We start from the raw sequence: 22,565 nt of genomic DNA on the forward strand, positions 1-22,565 counted from the left end.
TTCTGGTGGCTCCACAGTGCACAGCAAGTCACTGTGCTGCACTAGAAGCTGAGAAAATCTCTCTTTGAAACCCCAAACTCCCACCCTTCTGAGCATCCTTTGGGATTCTCGTGGAGATTTCCATTAATCCACGTGCTTCAGAAGCTGGAGGAGATAGAATTCTCCAGCTGGGATGCTCAGACCCAGCTTCAGGGGATTTGACAATATGCACTGGAAAGAAAACCAACAAGCCAGATCCTGTGTTCAGGATTTGGAAATCAGCCCAGAGAAAAGGGCAGGGGGACTTCTGACAGCAAATTAAATAATAACATTTCCCCTGTCTCCAGAGGAATCCAGCTCCCCGTGGAAAGCCTCAGGAAAAAGATCCCTCTGAAGCCACTGGGATTTTCAGCCTAAATGGAAGCTACTTCTTGAGAGATTTCAAAATTCAGTTCATCCACCTCAGTTAAAAACAGAACATTGTCTGCCACGAGGAGCCTTTGGCTTCTGCCAAATCCACTTCTCAGGAAGGGGACAAACACCCAACAGGTCCAGCCAGGAGAAGACCTGAAGTTGCTCCACGTGCTGAGTGGGTGGAACTCCAGGAAATGGCTTCCCATGTGTTCATCAGAGGGATTTTATTGGGAAAAAAAGAGGGTTTGATATTAAGTCAAATGGGAAGAAATGGCAATAGAGATTTTCTCCCTCTCTGCTCCTGCAGTGCTGTGCCCAGTCCTGGGATGTGGAGCTGCTGGAGTGAATCCAGGAGGCCATGGAGATGCTGCCAGGGCTGGAGCCCCTCTGCTCTGGAGCCAGGCTGGGAGAGCTGGGGGGGTTCCCCTGGAGAAGAGAAGGATCCAGGGAGACCTGAGAGCCCCTTCCAGGGCCTAAAGGGGCTCCAGGAGAGCTGGAGAGGGACTGGGGACAAGGGATGGAGGGACAGGACACAGGGAATGGCTTCCCACTGCCAGAAGGCAGGGATAGGTGGGATATGGGAAGAAATAACATGCATTTTTTCGGTAGGATGGAAGAATTAAATTGCTTATTCAGCTTGGTTGCAAATTCTGATTGTAACAGACAACTTGTCCTCTCATCCTTCAAGTCCCTTTCAAATGAAGTAACAGCCTCAAACCCAAACAAAAGGTTATGTTCCAGTCAGCCTGAACCATTCCCCCAATGGAATTTTGAGTTTACTTAGAAGGGACTTCACCAGGCAATGATTTTTTAATGATTTCTTCCCTCCCTGCATGAAGAGCTCGGGATCTCCTGGTCGGTCTTGCTCTGAGCCCATAAGCTCAGAGACCCCACAAATCATCCCACAAAGCTTTCCTCCACCAAACCAAGCCTCTAAAATTTATTGTTAGAGACCTATTAACTCCTGCTGGGAATTAACCCTGCTCCTTTGCCAGCCCTGCAGAAGAATGCCAGGATGGCCACTCTCTGCAGGGACCAGGGAATGCTGAACTCCTGTCTTGTGAGGACACAAGCAGGAGCTCATTTGTAATTGCCTTTAAGTGGTCAGTGCCCACATTAAGGAAAATCAAAAGGAAAACTCATCTCCAAGCAACACCTTTTATCCCAATCCAAGTGCTGCAGCAGCTTCTGCATCCAAGTCCTTCACTGGACTCCTGCACTGCAGTTTTTCCAACTGCATTTCATTTCCTAATGCTTTTTGTCATTTTTTTTTTGTGGTGGGCCCAAAAAGCTTTTTTTTCTGGAACACCTGTAAAACTAAAGCTGTGTTTTCATTGATATCACTTGAAAAATTAATAGGAGTACAACTCAAGTGAAAATTTTGTCCCTCTGTGATCAAATCCACCATGACTGAAACTGTTTTGTTGTCCCAGTTCCATCAGTAAATACACCCCAGATGCTTCCTTTAAGGAACAAGAGATCAATAATAAAATAAAAATATTTTTTCCCAACCAAAACCTTTTGCTCTTCCCTGTTTACTTCGAATTTTCCCTCAGATCTGGTTTGGAGCTCCACAGCAAATCAACAGCTGCTGCTGAGCACCTTGTCCTGGCAGGACCTGCAGGATGGACCAGACACCTTGGATAAAGGTTTCCTTTATCCAAGAGCGACCCTCAGTCCTAATAGGCCTAAAAAATACTAATTATACTGAAAGCTAATTAATTTTACACATTTTTTCCTGTTCTATTCACTGTTGCCACAGAATCCTGATAAAAGGAGGACTGTATTCACTCTCTGCTAATTAAACAGAGGCATCCCAAGACCTTCTGATCCATACTAATTTGCCAGCGTGGAGCAAGAAGGATGGTTATTAAACAGAGGCATCCCAAGAACTTCTGCTCCATACTAATTCCCACTGTGGAGCAAGAAGGATGGCTGGGATCTTTAAGGCTGGCATGGCAAGGACACAATGGCTCTGCCTGCACAGGGTTGGAATTATGCCACAAAATCTCCTCCAGATTCCCCACTTCCCACCAGGAGCACCACGAGCAACAGAGAGGAATTTTGCTTTTCTTTTTGCCATTTGTGCCTTATTAAATCCACTCTTTAATTGGGAGAAGAAACAAACAGAAGAGGAGAAAGGACAAGCCTGGCAAGGAACGCTCCCCACATAAATCCCGGCGCTCCCGACGTGGCTGTGGACAGGAGCTGTGATCCCAGCTTTCAGCACCTGGAGCTCACGCTCCCAAAATGTGCTCTGCAGCAGCCAGAGCTGCAAGAAGACAGTTTTGAGCCCTGGCATCACCTGCCTGAGGCATTTAGCACTTTTCTCTTCCCTCACACAGTTTGGCAGAGCCGCTTGCCCGTGATCATCCACGGGACGGAGCCAACTCCGAGCTGCCTGGGACTGGAGGAAGCACATCACTGGCACTTGGACCATAGTAGGGCATTCAACTGAATAAAAATGTTGGAGTATTAAAGCTTCTAGAGAAATAATTCCCAAAATGCATGCTGGGAGACATGGGAATGGCAGTCCCAGGGCTCTAATGCATTCCCGAACCAAACCAGAACCACTTTCCAGTCACAGCCAGGAAAACCTAGGACTAGTTAATGAAGTGGTTTGCAGCTTCATTTAGGGCAATTAGCCATGTTTATATTATATTTGAATATCTATTTTACCTTGCAACAAAGATATATAAATATGACATATTTGCAATGTGTCACAAAGGACTATCAGGGAATCCCAGAGAGGCTTGGGTTGGAAGGGACCTTCAAACCCACCTCATCCCACCCCTGTCATGGGCAGGGACACCTTCCACTAGCCCAGATTGCTCCAAGACCTGTCCAACCTGGCCTGGAACACTTATTTTCTTTACATAAAGCAGCAAAATATATATATATATCTAAAAATATCAAAGCTCCCTCGTGCCCTGGACACACAACCCACGAGACGAATCCGTTTGACGTAGTTGGGATTTGACATTATCCACACACAAAGAAAAACCTCCAGGATTTTGGTAACCAAATCCAACCGCATTTTTCGCTTCCTGCCGCTCAGACTGCTCAGATTCACACGTGGAGCATCCTCCATGGATTAGCACATTAAATCCCAGACAGCAAAGGAACACCGAGTACACGGGATTTAGAAAACGCCGGAGCCGAAAATGCCAACGAGACCTTAATTCCAACCCCTCCTGTGGATTTGGAACTACAAAACTTGGAAATCTCTGATTATCATATCTGGGGCTCCCAACTTCAGAGGGATGTGGAGCTGCTGGAGTGAGTCTGGAGGGGACACGGAGCTGCTCCAAGGGCTGGAGCCCCTCTGCTCTGGAGCCAGGCTGGGAGAGCTGGGGGGGTTCACCTGGAGAAGAGAAGGATCCAGGAACACCTGAGAGCCCCTTCCAGGGCCTAAAGGGGCTGCAGGAGAGCTGGAGAGGGACTGGGGACAAGGGATGGAGGGACAGGACACAGGGAATGGCTTCCCACTGCCAGAGGGCAGGGAGAGATGGGATATTGGGAAGGAATTGTTCCCTGTGAGGGTGGGGAGGCCCTGGCACAGGTTGCCCAGAGAAGCTGTGGCTGCCCCTGGATCCCTGCAAGTGTCCAAGGCCAGGTTGGAGCAACCTGGGCTGGTGGAAGGTGTCCCTGCCCATGGCAGGGGGTGGAATGAGATGGACTTTAATGTCCCTTCCAACCCAAGCCATTCTGCAATTCCATGACACGCTATTGAAAAAATGAGGATGAAAACTGTTCCCGGATGGAATAACTGATGGATTTGGGTCTTTCATCTCTTGCACAACACAAGCACCATTAACCCTTTGTTCCCTACCTCCCCAAACAGCCCCTCCTTCCCACTGTATGTGAAGGGGAGGCAGCACTGACCACAAACTCCTGCATTTATTTTGCCTCCACATCCTCCAATTTCCACCTTTTTTCTTGTCCTACTACCTAATTTGGGTGAATATCAGAGGAACTTCCCAGCAAATGATTTGAGAGAACTGTTCTACACCCATCTCCTTAAGACACTGAGCTACCAAAACCCATGTAAACCAAAAATGAAGTCTAAACAAGGCACTAAAATATCAATATAATTAAAAAAAATGCAATAGGAGGAGATAGAAGGGTTTCATTTGGTTGCTGGGAAAAGCCACACAGGGGTATAATAGTGATTCCCAAATCCTGGGACTGGGGCAGAGGTGCAGCCTATTGAAAGGAGGGTGGAGCCAGGTGGGGGTCAATCCCTTCTCCCAAGTGACAGGACGGGAAGAAACGGCCTCAAGTTGTACCAGGGAAGGTTTAGGTTGGATATTAGGGAAAATTTCCTCATGGAAAGGGCTGTAAAGCCTTGGAAGGGGCTGCCCAGGGATATGGTGGAGTTCCCATCCCTGGGGGTGTTCCAAAGCACTGGGCCAGTGCTGGGCTTGGCACTGCTGGGCAACAGCTGGACTGGATGATCTTGGAGCTCTTTTCCAACCTAAATGGTCCTTCAATCATTAAAAACTGTAACAGAATTCCCAAATCCTGAGGCTAAAGGTGCAACTAAAGCTGCTTTGAGATGGTGCAACCACAAAGATCTGCAGCTGGAGAACCCTGAGCAAGGGGCTGGGAACAGGGGCAGTGGTGGCCCTGGAAAGCCAGTTCCTGGGACATTCCTTGGCACACCCTCAGCACGTCAGAGATGGGGGGGAATGTGCTAAAACTCAACCCAAGACACTTGTTTCTACTCTCATGTCTATAAATCCAAGGAAATTTCCTCATTGGGAGTGATCTCCACAACTCAGAAGCCACAGCAGGAGCAGGGGAAATTCCCCCAGGTTCTGTGAATGCCCGAGTCATCCAAGGGACGTGTTGCATTCCCACCAATTGTAGAAATGAAATTATCTTATAAAACACTGACCTTTTTCCCCTCCCTGCTGCCTTTTTAATGCCATTCCCAAGTGTGATTTGGACAACAGGCGACTGAACCACCTTTTTTTTCTTCCCTGCTGTAGGATTTTGCTCAACATTTCTTAGAATGCTTTGAGAAGCTTAGGACAGAAGTGCTGCTTTACCCACAGCACTGGATCAAAAGGAAAACTGCAGGAAATCTTGACACTGAGCTTTTTGTTTCCCCCCCCCCGCCTAAAACTGTGCCAAATCAATCACTTTTATGCAAATCCTTGTTGCAGCGACAGAGGAGATAAAATCAAGTTATTAGAGAAGATAAAATCAAGTTATTAGAGAAGATAAAATAAAGTTATTGCTGTTTCGTTCCAGTGTTGGATACAAATCATGTTAAATACAAAGTGATGGTAGCAGTACTATATTTATCTGATTATATGCAGTATATAGATAAATATTTATGTATAATAGGTATTTATATACAGTATATAAAGTACATACAGTATATAAAGATAGATTATATATAGTATATGTAGTAGTATTATAGTGTATTTATATATGATATATAGATCTCTATATAATGAAGCTATATAGTATATAGACATGCAGAGGATATATAGTATAAAATTATTATATGATAGTATATAATTAGTGTATTTTAGTCTATATTTGGTGTATTACAGCATATAATACACTATATATAGTATATATATAATATATATTATAGTATATATACACTATATATAGTATACTATATATAACACACTATATATTATAGTACCTAATACCCTAAATATAGACTATAATACACTAAATATATCTATATTTAGTGTCTAGATATATTATTTAGTGTATTATAGTACACAATACACTAAATATAGACTATGATACACTAAATATAACTATATTTACTGTGTATATATATTATTTAGTGTATTATAGTATATATTTAGGGTATTATAATATATATTTAATATATTATAGTATATAATACACTATATATAATAGTATATAATACACTATATATAGTACATTATATATAATACACTATAATACACTATATATTATAGCACATAATACACTAAATATAGATTATAATACACTAAATATATACTATATTTAGTGTTTATATACACTATATTTAGGGTATTATAGTATATATTTAGTGTAGCATAGCAGATATTTAGTGCATTGTGGTATATTTACCTATATATCTATATATTGTGCACATTTCTGTGTTATAGAACATCTAAATGTAAACATACAGATCAGAGAGTGATTTTCTCTTATGTAAAACAGGGTCCCTTAAATCAAAGACCAACTCAGAGAGGACAAAAAGGCTGATTCCAAGTAGGAAACTGGGAGCTGTATCCCGGGCCAGACTGGGATAACCAGCCTCCTTTTCCACACCACCCACCCTCAGGGGCCAGAGTTATCCCTACTTTTGTGCCTCATTTCTACATGGACATTTATTAAGACATTTTTTTCCCTCTCTTCCATAAAACTTTAAATGTCCCTGCAGAAGTTTTATTGCCTCGATTCCCTTCCTTAGCTCTCGATAAGGAGCTTAATGCTGGTTATGTGATCCAAGGAAACAAAGCTGTGGTTGTGGCTGGGAAGGGGGTTTGGAGATAGGCAAATGGAATTCCTGGCAGATCCACTCCACATTCCTTTTTCCAGCAGGAAAGGGGATAAAGCTTATCTAGGAACATGCAATTATTCCCTGGGACAAGCAGCTGGTTTGCTGGAGCCACAGGATTGATCTGAACACTGAAGGAAAAGGCAGAGAGGGAACAACACTCGGAAAAAAGGAATTTAAATCAACTCCCCCGTTGGCAGCAAAGTGCCTGCAGTGCCACCCCAGGACTGTGCTGTCCTTTTTCACTCACAGGACAACTTGGGGTTTTTGGGCAGGGTGAAAGGGGTTTCTTGTGGGTTTCAGGTTTTTTTTTTGCTTGGTGTTTTGGGTGCTCTTTTTGTTGTTGTTTTGTGGGTGGTTTCTTCGGGTTTGTTTTATGTCAAGACTTTGTAAAAGCCTGACATTAATGAGACCCCAGGTAGGCAAAGCCCAGCTCCATCCAGACCACTCCCCTCTCTGCTGTAACTCTTCCCAAAGCACCTTTTCCATGACACCTCCTTTAAACTGCCCTCTAACATCAAATTTGGAAGGAAATGCTGTTTGCACATTCCCCTCTTGTCCCCACCACTGAACCAAGGGCTGGAGAAGGTTGTTTCCCTTTTGGGCACCACGGGAAGTGATTCTTTCACTCCCCAACCTGATCAAAATTCAATTTTTTAAAAAAAATATAAACCCTTTTCCAAACTGGATTGATTTTTCAAACAGTTCCTCTCATGATCTCAACGTGCTTGGAAAAGTCAACCACAACTGGGAGCACAACTGGGAAGCTGTGCTTGGGGAACAACAGAGCCTGGATATTGCCACTGGAAGGTTCTGGACTCTCAAAGTCTCAATATTAAAAGCACTTACCTCTTCAAGGACATCTGCAAGCTTACTGAGTATCTCCTCGGGAAGGCTCTGGAATGTGGGAACGCTGCAACAGAAGAGAAACCTCGGTTAATGGATCCCTTTAGACAGGACAGAATTCCAGCTGCACCTCTCCTCTCTCTTCCAGGGATATTTTGCCCTCATCCTCTGGGGCTGAACAAGAAAAGCAGCAAACAGTGGAAATGTGATCCCTTTCCAGCAAGATGTATTTTGGGATAACGGGAGACCACTTGCAGTGAAACCTCTGGGGAACCACCTGTAAAGCTGGGACCAACCAAGAATCCACCCCGGATCCTCCGGAATCCATCTGCACCACAGGCCTGCTCACTCACACCTATGGCTGGGCACAGCTTTCCTGGTCTGCTTCCAGCCCACCAGCAGTGAAATCCAACATGAAAAGAGGGCAGAGAAGGTCAGCTCCGACCAGCTCCGGGGAAAAGCTGGAAACCACACACGGACACGGGAAAGACGGAGCTGCCAGGGACACGGGGCACCAACAGACCAGCACCCAACCACTCCAGGAGGTACTGAAGACTTCACTGGGGGGTTTAAACTCGACTTTGCTGGTTTTCTTTTGCCAAAAAGGCACCTTTTCCCCTTGTTTGGCAGCACTGCCCTCAGCACAGGGCCAGGCTGGACCTGCTGGCTGGAACAAGAGGGTGATGCAGCAACAAGGAGCCCACTGACCCAGGGCCACCAGAATAAGGTGGAATTCAGTCTGGAGCAGGAAGAGGGATAGGGAATCAGGTCTCCAAACCTCCAGCAAGGACCCTGACCTTAAAGCTGTATCTGCACTGCCTTACAGCCCACCCAGCAAGGCTGGGAATTGTCCTCCTTGGAGATATTCAGAAGCCAGGTGGACACAATCCTGAGAAACCAGCAACCTGAACGGGGGGCTGAGCCAGGTGACTTCCAGATGGCCCTTCCCAACCTCCCCCAGCCTGGGATTCTGCAACAGCCCTGGTTTCTGTCTCCCTGCTTCCCCTAAAAACCTGCTGTTCATCAATATTCCCAAGTGGTGCTGAGCGAGACCCAGACACGACATTCATTCCAGAGGCAGGAAAACAGCACTGCACCTGCTTTAATTAAAACCACTTGTCCTCCACAGACTAATTAACAACACACCCACATGAAAGAGTAGAGAGTAGAGCTGTTTCCAAGAACAGTTTGCTCGGGAGTTGCTTCCCCACACTCCACTACCTGGTGTGAACACAGTCCTGTGCTCCCAGTGTTGGTCTGACATTCCCAGTGCTCCGGGCTGATTCCAGGAATGTGGATAATGAGGTGCCAAGGGAGCTGCTGGAAGCATTTCCTTCTGAGTGGTAAATAGAACCCAAAATATACCATTGCCCAGAGAAAAGGTGGATGGCCCATCCCTGGAAGTTGAGGGAACCTATGGAATCAATGATCTTTTCCAACCTAAATTATTCTGGGACTATTTGCCTCCTTTTTATTAAAAAAAGTAGCTTCAGCTGAATCTATGTAATGCTAACAAGAGAGACCTGGCCAAATAAATGCAGAAAAATAGGACTTTTCATCCTCTCAGTAACACCTTTTTTTTTCCTCAGGAAGGGCACTTTTATTGCTGGAAACACACAGGTCCAAACCACAACAACAGCAGACAGACAGGAAGCACTGAAAAGGAATTATGTGATGTTTGGGCCTAAGTATAAAATGAAGGTTCATTATACCAATTCCAGCATTCCCAAATGAGGAATAAACTTATGGGAGAAGACAATTGTATTGGAAAAGGGGATGGATTTTACCGTGGTTGCACCATTACACTCCCAAATTGAGGGAGTATTTTTTTATGGATAATTATGCAATCCAGGGGAGGGTAGTGGGAGACATCCACTATAGACCAAGTCCATAAAAACCAGGGAAATAGCCCGTGAGCTCTAAACAAATTCCAAATTTTACCACGAGAAGAGATTACAACTTAAACTCAGCAACAGAGCAGGGAATGGGAAAATCAGCTTGTTGAGAAAACAAACTCCAGCTACAGCATATCAGGGAATTACCCCATTAATATCCCAGGTTTATGATGGGCCAATATCCTCCTGAACAGCCAGAAGTGACAATGCAGCCAAATATTTGAGTCTCATAAGAAAAGGCCTTACAGGACTCGATTCTCCAGGTCAATAAAAACACACCTCTGCTCTCTGCAGGACAATATTAAATGGATTCATCAAACAGATCCTTGATTTCCTCCCAAACCTGCCTGTATGATTGAAAGAGTTGAATACAAAAATGAGTGTTTTGAAGGTTATTTCCATGTGGGTACTTGCACTGAAAGGAAAGTGGAGCCTCAGCTCTCAAGGGAGAGCTTAGAGCAAAACAGCTGAGCTGCAAATTGCTCCAAGTGGGAAAACACATGTTAGGGAGGCAAAGGGGAGCAGAAAACTCCAAGGAAATCTCTGATCAGCACAGCAAGAGGTGCAAAAAATTGTATTTCGTTTTCTACAGCTGTGTGAGATCTGTGAAAAAGCCTGAACATATAGAAAAGCAAACACTGGGCTCAATGCATTCATTATTTATGGTAGAAGAAATCACAGCAAATGCAGCTCCAGCTCATCAAGAAGTGACTGTTTTGCCAAACAAAACAGCATCAAGTAAACCCAGAGTTTTCCAAGAAGTTCCTCTCCAACTGCTCCTTAAACCTCGTCAACAATGAAGATCTTAAAACATCCCTGTCACCTCCTCTAGGCAGGGACAGCAGCTCCAGAGGCACAATGAGGCAAAGCATATCCCTAACTTTAGGAAATTGAGTTTTAACCCCAAGTGCCAATAAAGCTGATTATTTTAATCCACAACCATCCCAATGCTGGAGCAGAAAAGCTGTGGGACTGCCACGAGGTGACAGGATGAGGAGCAGCCCTGCACCTTCTCCAGTCTCCCTTCCCTGCTTCCCCCTGGGCTCTGACAGGGGAAGGAGGAGCAGCTCCTGCTGGTGAGGAGAAGTGACTTTTGCTGGCTGTGTTCCACACTCCTCAGCTGTGGAACACTGTAGGGGCTGACAGTCCCTATTCCTGGGGAGGGACCGTGGGGAATTGTTTGGAGTCTGCAGCTATTCCGGCCGGCTCCGAACGCGACACCTTTTCCCAGAGAGCTCAATGTGCCCAACACCAGCTGCCAAACTCTGGGAAAGCAGCTGTGCTAAAACATCCCCGGTGAGTCTCTGTCCTGGTACAAAAGCAAGGATGTGCCCACCCCAAAGAGGTGGGAAAGGCTGGGTTCCATCCCTGGGGATGTGCAGTCACCCAGGGAGAAGATCATCCCCCGTTAGCAGGGCTTTGGTTCATCCCTGTGATCCATCCCATGGGATTACTCCTGTACAAAACCAGCAAGGGCTTCCAAGCAGTCCTGGCTGTGCCCCAAGGGCTGGATTTCAGCCTAAAAGCCACTCGGTGGCAGAGCTGCCAACACTGTGACAGGACATTTGTCTTCTGACACACAGGAAAACTCCACAGGGTTCTTGGCTCTTCTTCCCTCAGCCCAACACAAAAGCAACTATTCACTTCCTAAATCCATTCCAAGATGTGTCTCCCAAACTTTGGAAGGCTGTTCATTGAGAGTGTTCATCCAGCTCCACGCAGATGATCCTCCTGGGTTAACTCTGGAACAAAACCTTTCTCTTTTACTCCTGGCTGGCACCCCAACAAATGCAGTTGTTGCTGCTGTTCCCTGCCTTGGGCCAGCTGGGAATGCACAGCTCAAAACTCAAAACATGGCAGTAGAAGGAAATTAAGCCTGTCTGAGTTCCCTAAAACTCCAAACTGAGTTTTGGCACCCAACTGGAGTGAAGGCTGAAAAATGCTCGTGTCTTTGCTCCCCAGGTCTGGGAGGCCCCAACAGCTCTGTCTCTCCACTCTGAAAGAACTGAGGCTGAACCTTCTGCAGCACAAGCTGCTGCCTAATTGAAGAAATCCACCAAAAAAAGGTGCTAGGAAAAACTCAAGCTGTACAGGCAGGTGCCCACTGGTCACCCAGCTGTGGTAGGAAGGGACCCCTGACCTTGGAAAAAAAAATAACCAAGAAATGTGTTTACAGCCTTCTTGATAAACTTTACCAAAACTCACTGTGCAATCTTTCATGTTGTTTTCTTTTTGCCTTCTTGTGCTGGGTGGGACGTGTTGCACCAGAGGATCACAGAATCCTGGAATGGTTTGGATCTGGAGGAACCTTAAAGCTCATCCAGTTCCACTCCCTGCCATGGGCAGGGACAACTCCCACTAGCCCAGGTTGCTCCAAGCCCCGTCCAACCTGGCCTTGGACACTTCCAGGGATGTGGGATCTTGTAGAAGACAAGTTTCAAAAGAAAAAACAGCAGCAACAATGACAATTATTGCTCCTAGACCAAATTTCTATCTTAGGGGGCAGATCCTGTCCCAGCCATGTTAATCCAGGCAAAGAGAGCGAAAAAAAAGCTGATTTTGGAATAAATCCTGATCCAAGGCAGGAATGCAGAGAGCAGAGGCACAGCAAGACCTGCCTCTCTGTTTTGCAGCAATCCCTGAGTGCTGAGATCAGCCAGGGACTGCCCTGGAGCAGCTTGGGGGGAGAAAATGCAAACATTTATTCTTTGAAAGATCAAGTGCTGGGTTTTTTCCGACGCGGTACCACCACAGCAGACATGGAAGAACGTAAGTTGAGAAAAAGTGTGGTTATTTCTTAAAAAACTCAATCCTTACCCTGTCACACGTGGAATTGGAAGTCAAGGCTGGGCTTCCTGTAGCCATTTCACACGTGCTTTGCTAAAATTCATGGAATCATTGAGGTTGGAAAAGCCCTCCAAGGTCACCGAGTCCCCCCTGTGCCCGATGCCCACCTTGTCCCCCAGCCCAGAGCACTGAGTGCCACGGCCAGGCCTTCCTGGGACACCTCCAGGGATGGGCACTCCAAACCTCCCTGGGCAGCCCCTGCCAAGGCCTCACCACCCTTTCCAGCAACAAATTCCTCCTCCTGGCCAACCTGAGCCTCCCCTGGCACAGCTGGAGGCCGTTCCCTCTCCTCCTGTCCCTTGTTCCCTGGCAGCAGAGCCCGACCCCCCCCGGCTCCCCCCTCCTGTCAGGGACTTGCAGAGCCAGAAGGTCCCCCCTGAGCCTCCTTTTCTCCAGGCTGAGCCCCCCCAGCTCCCTCAGCCCCTCCTGCTGCTCCAGCCCCTTCCCAGCTCCGTTCCCTTCCCTGCACACGCTCCAGCCCCTCCGGGTCTCTCCTGTCGAGGGCCCAGAACTGGGCACAGCTTAAACAATATTAGAGAATCAGGAGAAATGGAGATGGAGGGTCACAGCCACTCACACTCCCTTTATTTACACTCATCCCTGGCCTTCGAATCAGCTCATGCAACACAGCTCTGAGGAAGGGAGAACAGATTTGCTCTGCAGGTGTTGCAGACGACTTTTCTGCTGTGCTAAAGCCATCCAAGCATTAAAACAATTCACAGTTATTCACTGTGGAGAGGGTGAAAATGTTACAGCTCCAGTTTGAAAGCTCTGCCCCTCATTACACAGCCCTTACTCTGGTAAATAAACTCCTGAAAGGGGGTTGTGGTGAGTTTGTTTTCAGGTAACTGGTTATATCCAAAGTGCTGCTACACACAGGAAAATGGAGAGACACAGGAAACAACTGAACTGATCTTTTCCCTCCAAGTAAAGCAAGTGCCAAGGGTGGCATTTTTCCTTCCGATGAGAAAGGATAACAAGGGTGCAAAGGGATGAAGGCTCTGCTGACATCCTGAGGCCAAAACTCCGGGTTTTCCCTGCGGGGAATGCGAAATATCCCCAAAACAATTTGGTGGCACACCCTGGAATCATTAAGGTGGAAAAGCCCTCCAAGATCATCAAGTCCAACACTGCCATGTCCACCAGGAAACCATGTCCCCAGGCACCACATCTACATGGGTTTTGAGCATTCCAGGCACCCTATTCCAGCCCAGGCTCTGTTTGTGTTCAACAGGCTGCACAAAACTCCAGAGTATTATTTTCCCTGGCTCCTGTCAATCCCTGACAAGGTTCATTATCAGACACGGCCCTCCCACTGCATCTCATTTGTCACTCACGGGGGAGATTGTACAATTTCACAGAAAAATTCAATTGTTGCTTGTCAGGATGAGAGGGAGGCAGAGAAATTAGCAGGTATATGAACCCCTTCTCCCATTGTAGATGAATTCATTCAGGATGATTCATCCTGAAAAGGACAATTGCTCCCAAAGAGCTACAAAAACTCAGCAGCAGCAACTACTCTGGAAACATCACTAAACTTCAAGCAGGCACAGTTCTGGTTACTCATCTCAAGGCAGAGGATTCACACTCCCAGCAGTGCTGCTCCTGTGCCTCCTCAGGGAGGGAAACTACACCTGCTTTGATCCCTGGAGTCTGTTATGGGACAATCTCTGCTCTAGCAGTTGGTATTTCTTCATATTTGCAAATCAAATTATACCTGCAGTTCTGAAGTAAAGCTTCTGTACCTTCCATCTCCCCTGTCTGTTCCAACATTACTGTATCACAGAATCCCACAATCACTGAGGTTGGAGAAGACCCTGTGATCAACCCCCACCTTGTCCCCCAGCCCAGAGCACTGAGTGCCACGGCCAGGCCTTCCTGGGACACCTCCAGGGATGGGCACTCCAAACCTCCCTGGGCAGCCCCTGCCAAGGCCTCACCACCCTTTCCAGGGAGAAATTCCTCCTCCTGGCCAACCTGAGCCTCCCCTGGCACAGCTGGAGGCCGTTCCCTCTCCTCCTGTCCCTTGTTCCCTAGGAGTAGAGCCTGACCCAGCAGTGTGGGCACTGCCCTGGGCCTGTGCCCACACTATTTTTGATACAAACATACCTATTTTGATACAAATATAGAGGTGATTAAAGATAAAGGCTGTTGCTCAAAGCCCCCCCAACCCTGAACACATTTGTTTCTATGCTCCTGCTTTCACAATCCAGCTGAAATTAAATTGTGCTTGGCTTGCCATGTAATCACCTCTTCAAAACAGTTTGCTGCCAAAGGGTTTCTCTCCAGCATTTTTTCCCCGTTCTCTGGGGGGGTTTCATGGGAAATGAACCCTCACCCTTCAGACCCAGAGTGGGTGCTCCAAGCCTGATTTTGGCATCTTGACTGAATCCCAGAATCCCAGAATGGTTTGGGTTGGAAGGGACCTTCAAGCCCATCCAGTGCCACCCCCTGCCACGGGCAGGGACACCTCCCACTAGCCCAGGTTGCTCCAAGCCCTGTCCAGCCCAGCCTTGTAGACTAAAACTACAACTGCAACACAGCCCATCACCTCACACAAGGTGCCTGGAGAACCAAAGCCCTTTGTGAGAGACTCAGGCTGTGCCCCCAAAGGGATCCTCAAACACTGATCAACGCAGTGAATACCCCGGGAGTGGAAAGAAGTGACAAGTGGCATTTGCATGCATGTCCTGCTCTGTCCCACTCCCCCAAATTGGGCATCTCCAGGCCCAATTGAAGGCAGGCGTGTTGTCTCTCACAGATCTCCGCCGTTCCTGACAGCAAATTGTCACAATAATCTCCTTTTCACCAAGCCCCTGACAACACTATTTCCCAGGCAGGGAGCTGTTTGCTGCTGGAATGCTGCTCCCCTCCCTTCAACCAGCCCCATTAAACCAATGGATTACAAAGATTACCATAATTTTCTGTCTTCGTAATTACATTTATACAAAAGAAAAAGGGGCTGTGAATGTTTTTAAGATCAGATGAATCACAAGTGTTTCCTGTTCTCCCCGGAAACTTCTTCCAGCGCCCGCCAAACCAAAGGGACCTGAAGGAGACAGGGAGCTCCTGGAGTGGGGCCAGAGGAGATGCCCAAGGGCTGGAGCAGCTCTGGGAGCAGCAAAGGCTGAGGGAGCTGGGGCTGTTCAGCCTCCAGAGCAGAGCCTGAGAGGGGCCCTCAGCCATGGCTGGAGGGGCTGCAGGGAGGGGGCAGAGGATGGAGCAGGCTCTGCTCGGGGGGCCCAGCAATGGCACAAGAGGAACGGGCAGGAACTGATGGCCAGGAAGTTCCAGCTGGACAGGAGGAAGAACTTGTTGGCTGGGCAGTGACCCAGCCCTGAAGAGAGAGCAGAGAGGGGGTGGAGTGTCCTCCCTGGGGCTATTCCAGAGCTGTCTGGACACACTCCTGTGCCCTGTGCTCTGGGCTGGCCCTGCTGGAGCAGGGAGGTGGCACCAGATGCCCACTGTGGACCCTTCCAGCCTGACCTGTTCTGGGATTCTGTGTAATACTGAGATTTCTCCCAGCACTGCTCCCATCCCTTCCCACCCAGAGCCAAGCCCTCTCCTGGCACTGCTCCCACCCGTGTTATTGATTTGGGTGCAATTCAGGCCATTTGTCCTCCTCAAAGCCCTGAAGGCTGACAGATGGCAGCTCATCTTAATTCCTTCTTTCTAATGGCTTTTATCCATACCCTTGGGAATGCTGCTGCTGTTGCTTTTCCTCTTTCCCTGGAAGAGCTCTGTCATCTCTGCATGCCTTTTTATGGATGCTACCAGGATTTCTGCCTGAGCTGAGCCTGGATCTACTTGAAACAGGTGCTACTCCATGTTTCAGGAGCCTCAGCATCCCAAACACCTTTAAAACACCTCCAAAGCCATTCCTGGGAACCCTCTCTTTCTCCAGGATAAGCCTCATTCCCCTTCTGAATTAAAGCAAAGAGGAGGAGGATCCCTGAGGTCACGATGCTGTTGATTTTCTCCTCCCTTCACCTTCACAACTGAGGAGTCCAAAACTTGCTCTGCACAGCTGAAAATGAATCAAGGATTGAGGATTTTCAAGGGGCTTGGACTGTATTGGAGAAATAATCAAATAAACTTGACAGACTCGACACACGGCTCCAAAATTCAATTGTTTACGAAAACATAATCTTGGGAATATGTCAGGCAGGCAAGCAACAAAATGGGCAATAAAACCCCCTGAACAAACCAAAACCAACCGTGCTGGGAAGTCAATTCAATGATTCAAAACAGTTCTGTTGTGCTGCTGCCAAACCATCTTTGCTTCTCGCTTTCTTTGGGGCTGTGACCCCAAAACCAGCTCCCTGATTCTGACACTGCCAGGCCCATCCCACTCCCCAACTCATCCCTAAGTTTGCTGGGCACGGGTGTCCCTGTGGAACCCGGCCACTGCATTTGTCTTTTATCTTCCAAATGGCTTCCCACTGCCAGAGGAATATTGGGAAGGAATTGTTCCCTGGGAGGGTGGGGAGGTCCTGGCACAGGTTGCCCAGAGAAGCTGTGGCTGCCCCTGGATCCCTGGAAGTGTCCAAGGCCAGGTTGGACGGGGTTCTGAGCAACCTGGGTTGGTGGAAGGTGTCCCTGCCCATGGCAGGGGTGGGATGAGATGGGATTTAAGGTTCCTTCCAACATAACTTTAAACATAATTTCTGCCAGTCAGCTTCATTTTTTTTCTTCATAGAAAGAAGGTCATCGTGGTAAGATTATGGCTGGCTGACAGGTTTTATGTTCTGTACATTGATTTATTCAAGGCCACACGGCATCTTGATTAAACCCCCCATTACATATGTTTGGGAGGGAACACTTCAGATTGAAATGACTCATTGACAGCTATCAAAATACAGTTAAAAGGACTGAACAACAGGTGTTGGAAGCACTTCCCATAAATCCATCCCTAGTTCACTGTCACTTCTGATTTACTGAGGATCATTCCTCAAGTTTGTGGATGACTCAGTGTACTCCTCTTGGGTGATTAATGCCTAACAAAATGCCCTTTAACAGTTCACACGTATCCAATATCCCATTTGGGGACCAGGCACGGAGATCAGAGCAGCAGCACCGGGGTGAGCACACAAGAATTGACTTAAAACAAGGTCCTCTCCAATAACCTCCTCCAAAAAAACCCCATTAACAGCTGCTGGAACAACCCATTTGTCATTTGCTACGGATTCAGAGCGGGTGTTACCTCCCTGGGAGAAAGATCAGATGGTGAAGATCATCTCAGAGGTGAAGGAAGGCAAGGCCCAGGGGAATTGAAAATCAGATAAACTGAGGTTTTTCCCTCATTCCCCCATTTCCAGCAATAAGGAAAGTTCTAGACCAGCACCGTGTGGGCTGGAGCTCTATTCCTGTGGGAGCCTGGAAGACAAGGTTGGATATTTCCTTATCAAGATGTGTTTTTCCTTTCTCTAACCCAAATCCAGTGGAGGTTGTAGCAGATCTCAGTGGCTCAGGGAGACTGTCCCTGATATCAGTTGTCCCTCGGACATCCAGGACCTCGTGAAGATGGTGCTGGGAACAGTCTGCTGGCAAAGGATGGGAATTTATTGAAGCATCAGTTTATCCCTTCATCTAAAAACACACAGGAGCAAAAGCTCCTGGATTTCTGGCTGTTTGGATGGGTAAATCCAGGCCATGGACTCGAACCCTGAGTTCCTCAGAGGATGCAGGAGATGCTGAGCACCTCCCTGCCCTACAACTGCAGGGCAGTAGAGGCTGTGTTGGACAGGACATCTGCCCTGTGTTGGTTTGGCTCAGCCCCACCTCCTGTTCTGCACCAGGAGATCCCAAACACGAACCACTTTGTTATTCCGGGCTCCAAAAGCAAGTGTTGATTCCTCCTGCATTTCCCTCCTCCAGACCAGGGCTCACTCTTTACTTTGTTTCAGGCAGCAAGACAAATTGATTTGTTTGGAATAACACCCTTTATCTTCCCAGCCCTGGGCAGAGCAGCACAAATCCCGTGGCTGTGTGTTCGTGCACACGCATATTCCGATCTGCTCGGAATTTTATCCTCCAAGTTCTGTGGCTCCAGCCATTTTTCTTGTTAAAATCAGTATCTTATTGACTCGTGGTGTGCTTTGGGCAGCTGGTTCTCCTCACCCTCCTTGTCAGCAGCTTAGCAGAACAGTAATTCACTGCAGGTCAGCTGGAATTCTCTAAATTATTAACAAGTTAAGGATTTTTACCATCCCTCTGAGGGCACTTCAGCCTAAGCCTGATTTGTCTTCATCCATAGCTCAATTTAACAGCACAAAACCTGCAAGCACGTTCTTTGAGATCACTTCCACTGCATGTAATGCCCTTTTCTCCCTTCCTCTACCCTTTAAAATACATATTTCTAATTGCATTGTGAACTGCTGGGGCACACGGGGAGTTTGTCTTCATTGAGCTCTAGAAACTCTCTTCATCTTCTCCCAGAAATACTTATCAGCTTAAATTATTCTTCCTAATAAGCATTAACTTGTATCTTTTGGAGTCCCTGCTCAATTCCCACACTCTGGTGATTACTGTCCCCCTCAGTTTTTGGTAATCTCTGAGATGTATTTATTGGCAAGTCGCTTGTGTGATATTCCCAGAGACAGCATATAATTGAATATAAAATGCATTCCCGATGCTCATAAAAGCAATAAAAACATCACCCTCTGCTTGCACATTAAAAATTCATCCCATGCAGGCAGAGGACAAATGCATAAAATGATCATTATGATGTGCAAATGTACTCGATGCAGGAAAACGAGACGGGGCTCGGACTGCCCATAAAAGCATTAATAGATCAGTCCTCCAAAGGCAGGATTTAGGGGACTTTTAAAGGTGCTGAAGACAAAATGCTGCCATTCATGACGTGACTAAGGTTACCTCAGCTCACTTCCAAAGAGTGATTTGTACCATTATTAACAACAAGGTGTGAGATCAGAATTAGCTCCCTGAAATAACCCCCCCAACCCACCGGTTTGTGCTGGTGATCCCAGCCAGGCACTCACACTGTCTCTGGGACTCCTTTCCTGATGAACACACATCCCAGAAGGGAGACTCTCAGCCTGGGAGATCTCCTCCCACTCACAGCAGAATTTCCACACTTATTTAGGGCTCAGAAACTCATCCCTAAGTTTGCTGAGCACGGGTGTCCCTGTGGAACCTGGCCACTGCATTTGTCTTTTATCTTCCAAATGGCTTCCCACTGCCAGAGGAATATTGGGAAGGAATTGTTCCCTGGGAGGGTGGGGAGGCCCTGGCACAGGTTGCCCAGAGAAGCTGTGGCTGCCCCTGGATCCCTGGAAGTGTCCAAGGCCAGGTTGGACGGGGCTTGGAGCAACCTGGGCTAGTGGGAGGTGTCCCTGCCCATGGCAGGGGTGGGATGAGATGAGCTTTAAGGTTCCTTCCAACCCAAACCATTCTGGAATTTCATGATTGCATGAAAATCCACTGTTTGTCTTGACCTGACACTTCTCCAGCAGTTACCTGGGGTACCCCAGTCTTTCCCCCTCCCTCTCTCATTTCTATCTGAGCTAAAGACTCAATGAGCCCTTCAGCACAGGCTGCTCAACCCTCTTCTGTCTGCTCAGCACAAAGGAACTTTAACGGGTAATTAAGCACATTGTGAGCCATTAACTCCTCTCAAGATTCCCGGGAGGCTCCTTCAAATTGGGTCTAGGAGTAGAAATTAAAATCCATCTTTTGCTCACACGGATTAATCTTTCCTAAGAGGGAAATATCACCTACTCCTCCTTCCCCCGTGTCAGAACTGACTGAGCTTGGTTACCACACCCTGGGGTGCAGCCCCAGTCATGGAATCCTTGATCCATGGAATGGTTTGGGCTGGAAAGAACCTTAAAGTCCATCCAGTCCCACCCCCTGCCATGGGCAGGGACACCTTCCACTAGCCCAGGTTGCTCCAAGCCCCGTCCAGCCTGGCCTTGGACACTTCCAGGGATTGCAGTCTTTTGGCAGTTGGCTGAGAGCCCAGTTCTCCTCCTCTGCTTGCCCTCATTCAAATGCAAACAGCTCCAGGAATTCAATCCTGAGGATTTGCTCTGCTCCAGCTTGTTATTCCTAAAATACTCCACAGAGTTATTTAAATCCAGGAGTTTGAAGGGATTTAACCCAGCAGAGGATCCCTGGTCAAGCTCCCAGAGGTGGAGGTGGTTCCTATCCCTGACATTGCTCTGCCTTCATCTTCTCACTCTCAGTCACTACTTTCAGACCAAAATCTGCACTAAAAAGGGATTTATCTTTTAAATATCAGCATCAAGATGCAGCTGAGACCTTCTAAAGAGGCAGAAAAACCCCTCAGAGCAGGAATCTTCTGCCCAGCCCCTCAAAGAACACACAGCAAACAAAAGCTGCCGTTTCCAAACCAAAACCAACCCACCATTTTCATTAAAACTCATCATCAGTTGCTCAGGAAAGCCAAGAATACTTGTTTCAATATTTATGGGAGCCCTGCAGTTTTGGCCACTCAAAAACTACTCTTAGGTGCTACCACAGTTTGCCACATGGTTTGGCTTGGAAGACCTTGGGAAAATGCTCCCACCCAGGGTGTTGAGAAGACCCTTCTCAATGTTCCCTGGGGAAAACGCTCTGCCTGGCACGGAAAAACGCCTCAACTGTCGGGTCAAAAAACCCTCTCATGGAAGCAGCAGCCTCCTAAAATCAAGGTCAAACACTGGGGAACATCTGCATGTCTTTTGGAGAGTGTCTTCCCTGGCAGAGATGGGGAATGGGCCACCCCAAATATCCGCCCACCCCGTGGTCAGGACACTGCCCTGAGCAGCAGCTTTAGCTCAGCTCAAGAACGAGGAAAGAACTTGATCTTGAACTACCAGACACAAGTCCCTGTTTTTTGGCTCAAAGCAGCAGCTTTGCTGAAAGCTCCCACACTCCCCTTCAGCTCCACTTCAGTTGGAAGCTCCCAGATAGGAGCCGGATTCTTTGTTTTCCTCAAATCAACATTTCTAATTCCAGGAAGGGGAAAAAGCCCTTCCCTTCTTCTGGCCACCTCAGGGACCTGCTCCAGCCACTCCTAGCCTCTAGTGGGAGCAATTCCCCTGAAAAGTGGCTCCCAGCACTGTGACAATAAGAGACACTGCGAATTAGGGGCAAGAAAGACAAAATAACCAGTTTCCCAAACCTCTTACCAGTGGGAATTTAGTGATCAAAGGAGTTAATTTTCCTCTGGGAGGATTTCCCACCAAACAAAAGCTTCTGAACGGGATCAGTTAAAGACAACGCCAATGGCTACTCTCTGTAACAACTGATTCTGTGCTAATTACACTAATCTGTCTTTAGATCAATACTTGCTGTATCTTCAGACCCCAGATTGTTCAGCTGTTCTGAAGGGAAACTGCTGTTTGTGTGGGTGAGGCAGATTGCCAAGCCTGCAGACAATTACAAATAATGAGATGCACGCCCAAACAGCCACTTCTAATCACATTAAAGGCTTTGTTCTTAATCTTTCTCGGGCTTTGCTTATATAAAATGCAACAATTACCAGGTAAAAAGTCAGTGCTCTGCTGGAGAGAGATGAATGAAGATGTGCTTTGCGAATGGCACACGCAGGGATGTTTCTAAACCTTCCAGCACAGGAACAAGAACTCACCCTGTTTAACATGTTTTCCTGGTGGAAAAGCATCTTCACACCTCAGTGGGCAAATAACCTTCCTCTTCTCACGGGATCACAATGCCCTGTCCCCATAAAAATGGACCACAATGTCCAAGCCAGTGAAACCACGAGCACCTCAGAGCCTGCTGCTGCCTCCTCTGCTCGGCCTCTCAGCTGCCCCATCCTCCTTCTAGAATCCCAGGATGCTTTGGGTGGGAAGGGACCACCTCATCCCACCCCCTGCCATGGGCAGGGACACCTCCCACTAGCCCAGGTTGCTCCAAGCCCCATCCAACCTGGCCTTTGCATCCAAACATGCTGCTTTGGACCATCCCAAGCTAAAAATACCTCACTCAGAATTCCATGGACTCAAAAGTAAAGGCACAAATCCCACTTTCACAGAATTCCCCTTGGAGTGAGTTTCTTCCTCGTAAAGGCTACT

General features: G+C 47.4%; 1 protein-coding gene across 4 annotated transcripts in view; it reads right to left on the reverse strand.

Moving 5' to 3' along the window:
- PRKG1 (protein kinase cGMP-dependent 1) overlaps positions 1-22,565 on the reverse strand; it is a 377,420-nt gene that overhangs the window by 108,867 nt on the left and 245,988 nt on the right. For all 4 annotated transcript variants that reach the window (XM_051799629.1, XM_051799628.1, XM_051799630.1 and 1 more), the window contains one exon: positions 7,766-7,829. In XM_051799629.1, coding sequence (XP_051655589.1) covers positions 7,766-7,829 — 64 coding nt within the window. The remainder of the gene's footprint in view (positions 1-7,765; positions 7,830-22,565) is intronic.

The sequence above is a fragment of the Manacus candei genome, unplaced genomic scaffold, assembly GCF_025592945.1.
Source record: "Manacus candei isolate 608988 ecotype Guabito, Panama unplaced genomic scaffold, ASM2559294v1 h1tg000050l, whole genome shotgun sequence".
NCBI lineage: Eukaryota > Metazoa > Chordata > Aves > Passeriformes > Pipridae > Manacus > Manacus candei.